Genomic DNA, 16,067 nt, shown 5'->3' with positions numbered 1-16,067 from the left:
GTTGTTTGACGCTGCCAGGGTGACCGGGGTAACATCCGGGAGATGGAAAGGGGAGTCGCGAGCATGGTCCCGCCCACTCTGCGTTACCATTGGACGAATGACTCTCTTTTTCTACAACGGCTAATATCATTCGTTCTCCTCCTTGTCAATCAAGAACATCACAATAGGCTGCCTCATTTTCAGTTTTTTTGTATTATTTAATGGGGCCTTTGAGCCTCATAACATCGGAACAAAAGCAATTGTTCCTGGCTTGAAAAAAATAAGGAATCGTTTTGGCGTTTAGAAACTGCAAAGGTGGAGGAGGAATTGGTAAGCATCAACGGCATCCGCGTGTAGTTTGATGGGCTGACTGTGCTGCTTTGCTAAAACCAGCTAGCCTCTAAAACAGAATTAAAGCACCTTTTATTGTACGTTTCTATCAGAAAACAGTTCAGAGACTGTGGAGAATCGGTTGCGTTTACCTTTAGAGGAAACTACCTAGCCTTTAGCGTGTGTTGTGGCTGGGACTCTGATCCAGCTGTCCCTCCCTGCAGATCTCTGCTGATGATGCTGCTGTCAAGGTAAGATGGCAAATAGATGTACGAAGCGATTATCTTAAGTCAAAAGACCGAGCTAGTCGACTGGACCTTTAGATACTTCATTTACTAGTCGACTCATGACGATAATTCTTTGGAAAAACATAATTTGTAGTTTTAAAGGCACTTTTGTGTTGTTTAGACTTATTGTAAATAAACACTCTCATAACAACCATTGTTCAACAGAAGTAAATGGGCATAAAGTGCTTTTTCAGTATTCAGTACTATAGATAGATAAGCATATATACAAATGTTTGACATACACACACACACACACACATATAAAAAAGAAAATGTTAATTATTACTAATCCCAAACTTTTGGGCAGTACTGTATATTGTTACAAAATATTTTTATTTTCAATAAATGCTGTTTTTTTTAATTCATCAAAGAAACCTGAAAAAAGTTTTACAGTATAAAAAATAGTAAGAACAACAACTGTTTCCAATATTGATTATAAATCAGCATATTAGAATGATTTCTGAAGGATCATGTGACACTGAAGACTAGAGAAATTATGCTGAAAATTTAGCTTTGCATTACAGAAATAAATTATATCTTAAAGTACATTAAAAAGAAAACCATTTTACATTGTAATAATATTTCATAATATTATTGTTTCTCTGTATTTTTGATCAAATAAATGCAGCCTTAATGAACATAATAGACCAAAAAAAAGAAGTAATGTTTCCAAACTTTCGACCGGTACGATCTATATATATATATATAAAGATTTCTATTTTCAATAAATGCTGTTTTTTTTAACTTTTTATTCATCAATGAGTCCTTAAAAAAGTATCACAGCTTCCAAAAAAATATTAAGGAGCACAACTGTTTCCAACATTGATAACTGAGTAATAACTGATGAAAATTGAGCTTTACATCTCGGAAATAAATTATAAAGTAAATGAAAATAGAAAACCATTATTTTAAATTGTAATAATATTTCACAATATTACATTTTTTTTCTGTATTTTTGATCAAATAAATGCAGGCTTGATGAGCATAAGAGACATCTTTCAAAAACCTTAAAAACTCCAAACTTTTGACCAGTACTATATGTATGTATGCATGTATGTATATACACCAGAACATTCTTAAATCAAATGCACCAAGTCACATTCTTTGTATACTAATATAGAGATTGTGATTCTCCACAGCCCTAAGCTCCATGCATGATGTGTTCCTGCTGTGACCGAGGCAGCATCTCAGCCTTCACTCCTCCACCTTGGGCTGGGTTCATTATTGTCTCATCCTGAGCCCTGTCCTGTACGGTAATAATGACTGACAAGAGAAACCCACCGTTTTTTAATGATGACAATGTAGGCGTGGTGCACTACAAGCTGCCCTTCAGCGAGACCATGGAGCTGTTCATTGAGACTTTGACAGGGACCTGCTTCCAGCTACGTGTCTCTCCATTTGAACAGGTTGTCTCCGTCAAGGCTAAGATTCAAAGATTGGAGGGTATGTGTCTTCTCTTGATTCATTACACAGCACGATGCTTTGATATAAAGGTGACATTACACTTGATTGGACACCATGATTTTGGTCTCATGACGTTAGCATGTTTTCTATACTTTGTGCTTTAATCTGACATACTATACTATTTTAAACTGCAATTTTCTTACTCCTAAATAATTAGTACCATATACAGTACATTCTGTTTTATGAGCTCATATTTAAAGGGATAGTTCGCCCAAAAATGAAAATTCTGTCATCATTTAATCACCCTCAAGTTGTTCCAAACCTGTTTGAATTTCTTTCTTCTGTTGAACACAAATGAAGATATTTTGAAGAAGGTCGGTAACCAAACAGGTAATGGGGACATCCATAACTTTTTTTTTTCTCAATAAAATGGATGTCAATGGGGTCCATCAATTTTTTGGTTACCCATATATTTCTCAAAAGTATCTTATTTTGTGTTTAGGAGAAGAAATAAATTCATACAGGTTTGGAACAACTTGAGGGTGGGTAAATGATGACAGAATTTTCATTTTTGGGTGAAATATCTCTTATGAGGGATTGTATAAAATATTAAAGCTTTGAATCTTTTTTAATTTGTGACACTACAATGACCCTTCATCACATGATCCTTCGGAAACCATTCTAATATACTGATTTGGTGCTCAAGAAACATTTATTATTATTATCAATGTTGAAGACAGTTGTGCTGCTTAATGTCTGTGGAAAAAGTGACTTTTTTTAGGATTCTTTTATGAATTGAAAGCATTTGAAACAGAATAACATTATAAATGTCTTTACTGTCACTTTTGATCAACTTAATGCATGCTTGCTGAATAAAAGTATTCAAGTATTAATCTAAAAAAAAAAAAAAAAATCTTATTGACCCAAATTCTTGAGTTATACTCTTGGTTTGACCAGCAATTAAAAAAGGGGGTGGTCATTTCATATTATTGTAGGTTTTGCACCTAGGTCTGTGCTGATTGGATAATGATTTGGAACAATTAGACAATAAATATCCATGAGTTGTTTTGAAGACAGGATTTATTCCAAGTAGTCCTGGTCTGATGTTTTAATTCCGATTTAGAGCTTCATAAGAAATTGAGTCGTTTATTAACAACTGGCACACTCAGTAATTGCGGTTGTGATCCACCCATGCAGTTGCTGACAGAAACATGTCTTAACAGTTTAACACATGAGCAATCAGAAAAGGAGAAGAGAATAAATTGATTCTCTCCATTCTCTTGCTATCAAAAACTGCCATTGTTATTACTCAGTAACTAAAGTTGCTGATCCATGGCATGGTTGAAAACAGCTTTGTTAGAACGAGAAATGTTAGTATTCTTTGAATGAAGAGCTTTTATTTGTTTTGGGGGCACAGCTATATGTATTTTGTCTCTTACGACTTGTGTGTGAGCAAACGTTGGGCTTAAAAATTAGGACTGAGAGTATTTCATTTTTTTCCATTTAGATCACCTGGCTGATTTTGTCATTGTTTTGGAGCACACTAGCTTATAGATAACAGTAAGGCTAACATATTCACACTAAAAGCCAAAAAAATAGGGGACTATTTGAGGGAACAGCCATTGGGGTGTCCGAAACCATTGTGGATGTTATTGAGTGCACTTATTCAATCTCACATTCAATCTCACAACTGGAACTGTGTTCTAGAAATAATGTGATACTGATATGAGGGTAGGCACTAGGCAGGCATAGATTCAGAGCCATAAGGTACTTTAAGTATTACATACAACAATGCAACAATAATAAAACAATAGATTGACATTTACTTCTGTACTTTTACTTAAGTAAAAATCGTTTTTTACAACTTTTACTTGTAACGGAGTAATATTTGACCAGTAGTATCTGTACTTTTACTCAAGTAAGGAAGTTGTGTACTTTGTCCCCCTCTGGTCTTAAGTAGAGATGGTTTTCCTCCCACGATCACTTTGATGTGTTTGACAGAACTAATTTCACCAGGTCTGCTCTCCCCTGCAGGAGTTAGCTTTATTAAAGATGAGTTTATCAGCCCTGTGGATTACAGGTGAGGAATGGCCTAGTTTTAGTTTTGCTATGTGCTGCTTTTGTGGCTAATCTTAGATTCACTATGATTTGCATCTGGAGCAGAAATGACTGCCCCCTTCCTTGGATCAGTTCTATAGAAGCTTGTTTCCATCACAAATTTATTTTTTAAATCTTTATATCTCACAATTCTGACTTTTTTCGTAATTGCGAATTTATACATTACTTTTTTTCCTCTTAGAAGTGCAAATTTGTATCTCAATTCAGATTTTTTTCTCGAAATTGCAATTTTTTTCTCTTACATTTCTAACTTTTGAGAATTGACAAAATATGTATCTTACAATTCTGACTATAAATCACAATTGCGAGTTTATATTTTGCAATGCTGAGAAAAAAGGTGAGAATTGTGAAATATAAACTCGCAATTGTGATTTATAGTCAGAATTGTAAGATCTCCACTATAGTATGAGACGGGTGTGTTGAGGAAATCCAGATTTTAATATTAAATGTTTTTTTCAAACTTCTGATTAAGATTAGACACATAGAGGCCGAGGTGTGTATAGTTTAAAAAGCATGACTAGACATGTCTCTAAACAATGGGCAGGCCGCACACACACTAGCCACTCTGACTGTCACACTCCTGTCTAGAAAACCACCCTTTCTGGGAATGGATACCAGTTTTGTGTTGCATGGGTGCGTTCTGGTGTCTTATTGCACTTTACACTCGATGGACACATCTATTCACTTAATCGCAGGCCAGTGCAAAAGTCTGAAAAATTTAAGGTGGTAAGCTTATCTTCATGTCCAGGTGCAACATTTGCATTCACGGAAGAATGAACGGCAATAATGACTTTGAAAAAGCTTGTTATAAAGCAATTTCAGGCGTTTAAGGTTCTTTCTTGTGTTGTTATATATTTCCTGACCACTGTGATATTTGCTAGATCTGGACGTGAGATGATTGTTGGTTATTTTGTGTACACAGGGGGGCAGATCAGAGTCGGATTTGTTCTGCTGCTGTCTCCCTGCCCCATTGCTTTTGCATAGTTATTTTGAATTGATTAATTTGTTTCAGAATACACAGTTAAATGTTCCTTGGTTAAATTGGTCATGTGATGACTCAAACTTCTGGTTAAAGAACAATTGAGCTAAATAGTTATATCAACATTTCTAAAAGATTCCCCATAATTAACAAACATTTGTTAGCTAATAACATTAGTCATTTGACTCATTCCACACAATTATATTAATAACCACAATTGGTTAAACGTCCTCGGTTCTGTCTCACTTACTAGCCATAAATAAATGGGAGCATACTTCTCATTTTGCCTGATCCTTAAAACATACAGTACTGTTTAAACGGGTCAGAGAGAGAGAGAGAGAGAGAGAGAGAGAGAGAGAGAGAGAATAATAGTTTTATTCTGCAAGGAACCATTCAGTTGATGAAAAGTGACAGTAAAGACATTTATAATGTTACAAAAGATTTTTATTTCAAATAATAAAAGTTCTTTTTGAACTTTCTGAAGGATCATTCATGTGACACTGGAGTAATGGCTGTTGAAAAATCAGCTTTGCCATAACAGGAATAAATTATACATTAAAATGGAAAGTTTTTACTGTATTTTTGATCAAATAAATGCAGCCTTGGTGAGTATGAGACTTCTTTCAGAAACATAAAATAAATCTTACATGACCCTAAACGTTTGAACGTTAGTTTACATTCTGTGAATCTCAAAGGGAAAAAATGACCCTGTAATGAAAGGTCAGTAATCATATACCCTTATGTTCTTTCTTTCTAAATTTCTCTTAGAATGGAGATGGAAGCTGGCAAGCTCTAAAAAAGGACAAAAAGCACCATAAAGTGCAGATATAGTGGTCCATATGACCATAGTTTTTCGAAGGCAGTCTCATTGAATGGCTGTAACTTAAAGGGATAGTTCACTTTGAAATTAAATTTTGGTATGTTTTAGCTTACCTGAAGTGCATCCAAGATGTAGGTGTCTTTGTCTCTGCAGTAGCCTTCTATCTTGACACACTACTCGCTTCATTGTTCAGGTCAATCAAAGGCATACGTTGAGCCGTACAGCCAATCACACGCGTTTCTGCTGAGTTTAAAAATGCAACGTCCAATCGAAGGCGGTTAGATTAGTTTCCGGGGAAGAAATCCGGTGTAAAAAGATCACTTGGACGTCGTTGTGTAAAAGAGATAAAAACGATATAAATACTGTTCGTCACAGTATTATCACACAAACAGCTTGTGTCTTAGGCCATCAATGTGCACTTCCGATGGGGATATTTTTAATTTGGACTTTTCTCTGCATGCTATTAGAGACATCTCTGCATGCTTTTGGATACTGTACCTATATACCTGCATTATATGACTGACCGACAAGAACGGTTTGACCTAAAAATATCAAAATTGAAACTACTGCAGAGACAAAGACACCTACATCTTGGATGCACTTCAGGTAAGCTAAAACATACCAACATTTAATTTCAAAGTGAACTATCTCTTTAAATCTAATTCCAGTACATTTAAATACAAGATGTTTTTGTGGTTTTACTAATCGGTGCATTTGGTTTACAGTTGTTCACGATATACAGTCACCCCCTCATGACACCTTAACAAAAGGCCTCTATATTGAACTAAAAGGACATATTTTAGTTATCCTTGAAATCTCTGCTTGTCTAACAAAAAAGAAAAAAATAACGTTTGAGTACTCAAGGCTGTGAAAGGTCTGAATGCCACCGGACATTGATTTATACTACACACAAGATTTCAATGGCCAGATGTTATTTTCTATGCCTTTTCTGTACTCTATTTCCCTCGAATGGTTGCAGTTCAGAAACACTCCATTTGGTCAACCATTAACTGCAATCAGATGTTCCCCTCACGCTCCTGTTCTATTTTACTGTTGGTCTTTTGTTTATTCTTTTGTCAGTGCGGTTAGATGCCGTAATTGCTTGATGAATGTTTATTTATAGTTTGCTTTATAAAAAGATGTCTATACATACTCTTCTTACGACGTCTGTTTGGTCACAGGCATCCCGGTCTCTCAGCAGCATTTGATTTGGAATGGTATGGAGCTTGAAGATGAGTACTGCCTACATGATTACAGGTGAGTTTTCATGTTCCACTGAATCTGGCAAGGCGCATTTTGCAAAATGAAATTATAATGATTTTATCACCCTAGGTCGTTCTAAACCCTTTCTTCTTTTGTGGTACACAAACTGAGATGTTTAGTTGAATGTCCTAGCTGTTTTTATCTGTGAAATGAAAGCATGTTTTGACCCAGGCAGAACAAAGGTATCATAAAAGTAGTTCATATGACTCAAGTCTTCTGAAGCCATACGATAGCTTTGTGTCAGGAACAGAGTGATATTTAAGTTGTTATTCGCGGAAAACCTCTCCGCCACGGCTCTCGAATCTTATTTTTCTCTTGAGCAGCTTGGAGGTTCTTCAAAACACATCTCCTTTTATGTTCCATAAAATAAGTAAAACCATATGAAAGGGTTTGGAACAACATGAAGGTGAGTAAATAAGGCCAGCATTTGCATTTTGGGTGAGCTATTCCTTTAAATGCAGCCACTTCTCTCTAGAGCAGACTGGCTCAGTCTGGAGGTCACAGATGGTGGATTTGTCAGAAATTCTTCTCAGTTAATGTTCCACTTGGAGGCTTTCTGGGAAGATATTGTGTGGCTGGATGGCACTCATTGTGCTTCAAATAAAAGTGAAGCAAATATTTATAAAGGCTGAACTGTAGCAGTGTTTGGTTTGTTGTGCTACTGCATGCTCTTGAGTTTTCCTATGCTTGTGTTTTCAGCATCACAGAGGGCTGCACTCTCAAGCTGGTGCTCGCCATGAGGGGAGGGCCTGTAAACACCAGACGAGGTGCGTTTCCACCACCGACTGGGATTTTCACAGTTGAAAGTGTGTTAACCCTGTCGTTTTGAACCCCAGGTTAATGTAATCCTGATTCCTGGCTTTCACACTGTTTATAGTAATTTACCCTGGGTTAGTAACTCATCCTTAATGATTTCACACTTGTGCATTCGAAAACCCCAGATTTGCATATATTTGAGTTTAATAACATTGATCTGAAGCTCTGTCTTTGGAAATATCATAAATCTGCTCTGGCTGTCTTAACTCGATAAAGCTGTGTGTATCATATTTGAATAATTGCTTTCTAAGGCTTCTGCATCATTAACATGAGCAATACCTTCCCCAAAAAACTATCTACCCCCTGGTGGGTTATTTTTGGTCTTTAGGAAGTAGAAGGACTTTTAAGAATTGCAATGTAACGGAAGTAGAGTCAGATTTTTTTTTTCTGTATTGTGACGAAAAAATTGTTGAGCGGGACTTGGTTCTATCCATCAGTTGTTGATTGGATGTTGACAGATGATCTAAATGCAAACTTGCAGATTTTCAGAAAGCGGTGGGGTTTAAGCTGACTAAATGAGAGAGACAAGTTTGTAGTTTTTTATTAGATAAAAAAAAAAAGTATGGTTTGATGAATTGTTCACAATAAGATCATTAAGATGCATTTAGAAAAAAGATATTTCCAATAGATTTTTTTATTTAATTCAGACATAAGACGTAATATAATTTCCAAAATGTCTGCCTTCCTGTTACTATATTTTTTATTTATATTCCAAGTATATATATATGCTATATATAGCAACTTGGTTTTATCCTTTGTCGGCACTGAAACTGTACCACAAAGAAAAAGAAAAAAGGTTTCCTTTATGAACAAAAAAGTTGCTTCAAAGATCCATTGGAATATATTTTTGCACAAAAAAGATCATAAAAGCCTGATATATTAATTATGGTAAAAATACATGTGCAAAATATATTTAATATGTTTAATCTAATAAATATATTTATAGATATATATTGTTTGATTTGATTTTTCAGTTTCTAATCTTCTATGTTTTTCATTTAACCATTTTTTTGTATGTCAGGATTTAAAGAGTTAATCTTTAAGAATATATTACAAATATATTACTGTCTATTCAACACTCAAGTTAATGTGTTTGCAATTGCTGTTCAGCACTGTTTTCCTAAGATGTTGAAATAAAAAGCAACGCTGAAAAGTAACGCAAATCACATTTAATGAGGTAACCACTGAAATATTTTGATTGGCTTGACTAGTGCTACAGCAGTACAGGCCTGCAGCAGTTCCGTTAAAAACTTCCGTGAAGGTTTGTTTGTTTCCACTTTCTAATCCTTCCTCTGTGCCACTATGCAATGGTTTTAAGGTCAAAAACAAAAGCTGCTCATTACCATTCCAGGAGGTGTGCAGGCACACAGTTAGTTAACAATCTGATATTGATTAGTATGACCTGCATCCTGTTTCTTCTCGTTACCTGCAGTGACAGTGACGGATGACTCGGCGAGGGATATCGCTGACTGCCTTGATGCAGGGAGAGAGGAGATGTGGGAAAAGTCTCTGCCTAATAAACAGGTCACCTTCCTGGTGTACCGTGAGGGAGATCAGCTCAATTTCTTCCGAGTGGTGGATAGGGGAGATGGAACGCTCACACCTGTGTCCGAATCATTGAGGTCAGTTCAAAAGAAGAGAAGTTACTTGCCAAGAGGAACACACTGCACTCTGGTTCCCTTTTTTTAGATGAAGCAGATGTTTTCAGAACTACAGTTTTCATGTGTCATGTTGTTTTACTAATGAAGACATGCATCAGCATTTACTGGCAAACTTCACAGTCGGTTGAGTCTGCATAATTAGCATCACCAAATGGACTTCCAAAAATAATTTCCCCTAAATAATCATTTAAAGTGCCCCTTTTTCAAATACTACCTTTCATGCAGTGCGTAATGTAGCTGCTTGTGAATGTAAAAGGTCTGTAAGGTTTTAAAGATCAAAGTGCACGACAAATAAAGTTATATGCCTCCTAAAAGAAACGAAACGAGTCGTCAGTGATTCCAGTCTCACTTCCTGTCACATACCTACGTAACGTCAAGTCACCTTTATTTATAGGTTCAAATCAGCTTCACAGTAATAACAGGAAAATAATGCAACAAATTTTGTTTCTACCTTACAGCAGATCTAGAAGAAAATAGCATCATAGTCCAGCTTAATTAAGTTCAGCGATGGTTCATTTTTGTTTATTAAATTGTTTATTAAATCATACAAATTATGAATTTAGTTCAATTAAATTGGAATTGATACAGTAAAACCGACGTCATCGTTTCTATCCGTAACACTGTGTATTCAAGTGCTGAGTAAGCCTCCGGAGTTGAAATTCAGATATGATAATAGGCGTTTAGTTTCCGACCTGCGCTGTAAGTGGTAGACCAATCGTATCTGACCAATCAGAGCAGAGTAGGCTCACAGAAAGGAGAGGTTTAGAGAGACTAAACCAGACTCTTTGAGAAATGAGGTCATGTACAATGTATTTTATAATAAAATGCTGTTGATACATGTAAACCTACTGTAGGAGACCTCCAAAACAAAATAAGGAACCTTTTTAAAAAAGCATAATAGGGGCACTTTAATAAAGCTGTAAAATTTAATATTTTGCAAATCTTGACTCAAATAATCTAAGATTTCCTCCTTGTATGTGCTTGTTTCAGCGGTGCTTCGGTACACAATGTGTACACGGAGGAGGAGGAAGAAACAGAGAGTGCATCTTCAGAACAGCAGACTCTGGAGAACTCCATCACAATGAGCAAGATGAAGCTGCTCAAGGCCAAGATGGAGAATATGAACCTTAACAAAAAGGTAACAAAATAGGCGGACTAGAAGTGCTATTCATCTTTGTTTTTTCCTCCTCCACATATTCTAGCAATATCTTTTTATCCTCAAGTGCATGAACCTTCTTACTGTCGAACACATCTGATTAGATTTGTCAGTGGAGCAGAATGGAAGTGCGCGCGGTTCTCCAGCTGGCTTGAGGGAGTGTCGCCCATCCCACGCTGTGTCTGATTAACTGGCGCAGTAATAACCACAAGCTCAGCAGATTGGCATATGAAGTTAATTATTCACACTCAAATATGCATAGTTGTCAGTAGACATGTCTTAGTCGCAGATATTGTATCTGTCTAGGAAACCTTTGCTGTTATTGCTTACACTTTTACCGTAGTTGATAAGTTTGCATGTTTATGTACTGTATGCATTGCTCCTGTCCTGCCAACATCATAGAAATGTTTTGATGTATTAAGAGGTGTATAAATTCACAGATACCATTTATAGCAGACGATTTTCGTTTTTAGTGTTTCGTTTTTAATTTATTTAGTCAAAAGTATAAATATTATACATTTAGTATCTGCCACTGTTTATTGACCATAACTAAAAATCTGTATTGCCTAGAATTTTAATGATGCATTGCGAATTAGTTCATTAAATAGAGATATATTTTTACCATGGTTCACTCCGCTATATAAGATTTTGGTCATACCGCACAGAATCCTGATCAGAACGGAATGCATATCAGATCTTCTCTGTTTATGTGCTTTCTGTGGCATGATATGTGTGTGATTGTTTTCTTGTGTCTTTGTCAGCCCAAGAAGACTGCTAAATTAAAAGTCAGACCTCCAGTGGGTCCGCGGCCCTGCAGCGGTTCGTTTGGCTCTGCCCGACACCACCGAATGTTTCGTGTCCTTCCTCAGATAGGCCACGCCTCGTCAACGCATCTACCTCCGATCGGAAATCAGCAGCAACCTGCAGTTTCATCCCCTGCTGCTGGCACCTCCCGCCAACCATTCGCATCTCTCTCAAGTCCCACTTCCTCAAGCCGCGCTCATCCTTCCTCTGCAGCTTCAGGCATATATATGCTTCAGGCTGAGGAACCATGGGATAATCCAGTGTCCAGGAAGATCAGACTCCCTCCCAAAGTGTCCAGACTGGATATGAGAGGGCCTAAAGTCATGCGAGACTGCGTGTACCCACCTGTATCTCTTCTGTCCAGCCCTGGAGTTCAGGATGAGGTGGATCTCCAGAGTGACAGACTAACGGTAACCGAGAACTCCGCTGTAATGGAGCCGCCCAAAGCTGTTCCCTTCAATCTTCCTGAGCCCCTGAGCCTGGACGTATCCTCTCAACGTGAGCAAGGTCTGAACTCTGTAACTCTGCCGGAACCCAACACCGCAACTCCTCTTCTTTCCCAAGCCATCAACTCAAACTGGAGGCTGGCATCCCAACCTGACCTACACTACGCCGGTGACCCCCTAGCTCCTCCTCACATACCGCAGCACTTTGAGTTTACGGGTTCCACCATGCAGCCCAGTCCAACACATGCTCTCCTCAGACGCAGCAACAGCCCGTCGCTTCAGGTCGGCTCCCCCACACGGACCACATCTGTATGTGGGCTCAAAGTCGACAAGCGCTCAGAGGTGATTTCCAAAAGCGAGGCCCGAGATATTACAAAGATGGCCAATAAAGCATCTAAAGAGCCATTGGGCACGGTGAGCAACGCAGAGCTTCTGGCCTCCCTGGCGAGCAGTGGAGGTCAAGAGGCCTTGGCTGGACCGTATTCTCTGGGCAGGTTATGCGCTACAGCCGCCCCCCTACCAACCAACATCCATCTGTTGCAGGAAGACCTGCTGAGAAGGATCTCCCCCCTACAGAGAACAGCTGGCTACACGGTGAGTTTGCAACCTTGACTTCTGCTTCTGCTTTGACAGATCTCCCCTTTTATACTGCTGATGTTCATTTGATCTCAGTTGGTTGCAAGGAGAAACGATGTTTGCTTAAACTCAATATTACATGTGAATGCTGTCGTGTAAATTAATGCTACTAGTAGAGCGTGTGTCCTGTCATGAAAAGACGCGTGCTGCACATTATAAAGCGTGATTCATTCGTTTAGGCATTTCAGCTAATGGAAATAATGCTATAACAATCTCAAGAGCACTTTATAATCCAAGGATTGTGAAATTGTAGTATCTAAAATTTTGATATCATAACAACCTTATATCTAGCTAAATTGATATCAGTATCGTATAAGGTTTTGTCACATCATATTGTCGTGGTAATATCGTGTTTATTACAATATTGACCAAGATAAGTGATCAATTTTACACGCTGACACATAACTAATGTTATGTGCTATAACTGATGTGCTATATTTTATTTAACAGTTTTGTTCAAACGTGACGTGTGTGTACAGTAAGAATTCAGAGCTATCCATTTGAATAATTTATTAATATTATTTTATTTAAATTAGTTATATTTTTATTTTATTTGATTAATTTATTGTCAAATTAATTTTAATATAAATTTTCTTTAACTCAAAATGACATGCAAATGCTGTCGTGGAAATTAGTACTACTAGTAGAGCGTGTATCCTGTCACGAAAGACGCTTGGCTCCACACTGTACACCACGCAAGACAGATTACAAGTGCGATTCATTAGTTTTGGCATTTCAACTAATGAGAATAGTGCTACAAAATCTTGTCGTTGCAGCCGTCAAGCTCATCAAGCGGCCTCTCCAGTTCAATAAAGAGATTCGGTGAGTGGCTTGACTTAAACAGTGTGCTGTTCATGTGAAACAAACCATTCAGAACACCATCTTACAGTGCTGCCCCGACGTCACTGAGAAAATTTTTGTTGTTGAGAGTAATGCATTCGTGGCAAGCCTTGGCCATTTGTTACACTTTTTCCACTCTTCACTGCTTCATTTTTACGCCTGTCTTCCTCAGGTTTGTGAAACCCATTTGTAAATCCACAGTCCACTGCTTTATTGTCATGCTGCATATGTCACTTGTTTGGGAAACCTCTGAGTTCATAGCTGCCTTCGTCCTAGTTCAGTACGAGTGTTCAACTTGGATTGAGCTTGTGATTTAGGGGGGCAGTATTTTAAAAATTCATGATATACCCTACCGTTCATTCAGATTGATTTTACTGGATGCATTAAGTAGATGGAAAAGTGATAAAGACATTTATAATGTTACAACTCTTTTCAAGAGTGAGAAAATAAGAAATGCTTCTTGAGCAGCAAATCAGCATATCGGTCAATGAATTCATCTGAACAATATTATCAGCCTATCTTCAATTATCATTTCCATGGAGGTCAGGAGGTGTATTTTAAATGAGCCTAGCAATGGACTGTCAGGCTTTGAAATATTCACCATCATAGAGAGCAGAGCATAACAGCTGACTGAAACGGGAAATGAACACCACAACTGGGTCGCATAGATAAATATTCACATTATCACATGTTTACAAAAGCATGCATGCGAAATTACACACAAAATAGAAGCACGTCTTCACTCAGACGTTTGATGCTTAGAGAGACTTCCTGCGTGATTGTGCACTTAGGAGCCTGGATGATGGTTTTGCAACAGGTGGTGCTGATACATTTGGGAAATGTTCCCTGACATTTTACCGCCAGTGTTTCAGAGCATCTGACTGTTCTGTCACATCTCAGATTGTCACTGGCTCGAAAATGCAACAGTGATGGCAAATAACAGAATAGAAAGACCAGCAAGTACATGACTGGAAATCCAATCTTATGCCCCAGTGCTTGGTACGATTTTGTAGATTCTTATCGTTGTGACTTGTGTAGAAATAAACAGGGAGGTTTTGAAGGTACATGGGTAGTTTTCCCCCTTTGAATCCATATTTTATAGGTGTTGAAATTGTTTCTCTTGTTCAATTCCTGTCATTGTCTTGTGTATGTGGACATGTTGTTTTAGGCACTTCAACACATCACTTGCCCCCGGTGAAGGCTCCCACTGGAACAAAGAAAAAGAGTTCAAAGCACTGCTTCCTGTGTGGGAAGAAGACTGGTTTAGCCACCAGCTATGAATGCAGGTACAGCGCATTCTCTCTACGTATCCCTCAGTATGAGTTTTTTATTTCTTTACAAGAGGGTCGTTAATGTGTATCTGCAATCTAAAACGGAGGTATATGCACTTCATTTCGAGCGTTTGCACTTGACATGACAAGAGCGAGCTATTTCTGTTCAGAGGTGACAGTAGTTCTCATAAATGTCATACATCAGTATTGCTGATAACACCATCTGTGACTTCAGTTTCTTTATGTTGACCTAAAGCTTTGAATGTCTTATATGATGCATCTTTGCAAAAGGACTAATTAGAAAAGCTGTGCTTGTTATTCTATCCTGCGCCGTATAGAATCCATCCAGCTAAACTTATTAAAAATTAAAAAGGGCTTTCTTTTCAACCTGACTGATTTGTTTGTTCATAGCATGGATTGTAATCACCATAAACACTAAAAGGGACATATATAGGCACTTCAATTGTTACAAAAGATTTGTTTCGTGTTTCTAAGAATTAAGATACATGATCTCTGTGTGGGATGTTTAGAAACAATTCCATTTGGTCCCTCTATGAGTTTTGTTCTGTATAGTTTTCTAACAGCTTTAGTTCCATTCTGAAAATCAATAAACATCCGGATGGACTCCAAACACCACTTATTCAGCACTGAGGAAGAAATAACTGAAGTGCATTTTCTCTCACGTCTTAGAAAAAAGCATTGGTTGGAATGGTGTCTGATTATTGCAGTTCTCATAAAGATATGTTTATTTTTGTCTAAGGTGTGGCAACATCTTCTGCTCCATGCACCGCTACTCAGAAACCCACGACTGCACCTACGACTACAAAAGCGCAGGCCGGCGCTTTCTACAGGAGACCAACCCCCTCATAAGTGCACCAAAGCTGCCCAAAATATGAAGGCACTGCTTGGGTGAGAGAAAAAGAGACATGATATCCATCAACTATTAAAAGAGTGAAAATCCTTGATCACCAATCTGTGCTTTTATCACCATGTTTTCTTAAAAATATAGTAGTTTAATAAAAACAAAAGGGAAAAACAGTGCTCGCTCATTAGCCGTTGCCTTGGAAAACACACCTATGTTTGCTGTCTGTAAATTACTTCATGCAACAACCACAAAAAATACAAAACCCTGCATGTAAATAGTTTTTAACACATTTCTACCGTACGAACAAACTTTTAAAAATAAGTCAAATACTTTTAAATAAGCAAAACTACGTATATCTATTTGCATATGTTTTTCTGTGTGTTTCTTTTTTT

The 16,067-nt window shown here is 37.6% G+C and overlaps 1 protein-coding gene across 1 annotated transcript; it reads left to right on the top strand.

Annotated features, from left to right (window-relative positions):
* The first annotated feature begins 121 nt into the window (after positions 1–121).
* Positions 122–16,067, top strand: zfand4 (zinc finger, AN1-type domain 4). The gene is made up of 11 exons (XM_079634157.1): positions 122–309; positions 423–560; positions 1,736–2,039; positions 7,099–7,174; positions 7,880–7,947; positions 9,429–9,618; positions 10,648–10,795; positions 11,575–12,657; positions 13,476–13,521; positions 14,708–14,825; positions 15,571–16,067. The coding sequence occupies exons 3-11, from the start codon at positions 1,856–1,858 to the stop codon at positions 15,704–15,706; spliced, it is 2,049 nt and encodes a 682-aa protein (XP_079490283.1). The 5' UTR covers positions 122–309; positions 423–560; positions 1,736–1,855; the 3' UTR covers positions 15,707–16,067.

This window comes from Phoxinus phoxinus (genome assembly GCF_949152265.1).
Source record: "Phoxinus phoxinus genome assembly, chromosome: 14".
NCBI lineage: Eukaryota > Metazoa > Chordata > Actinopteri > Cypriniformes > Leuciscidae > Phoxinus > Phoxinus phoxinus.
Note: the sequence above shows the minus strand (reverse complement) of the source record. Positions and strands in the feature narration are given on the sequence as shown.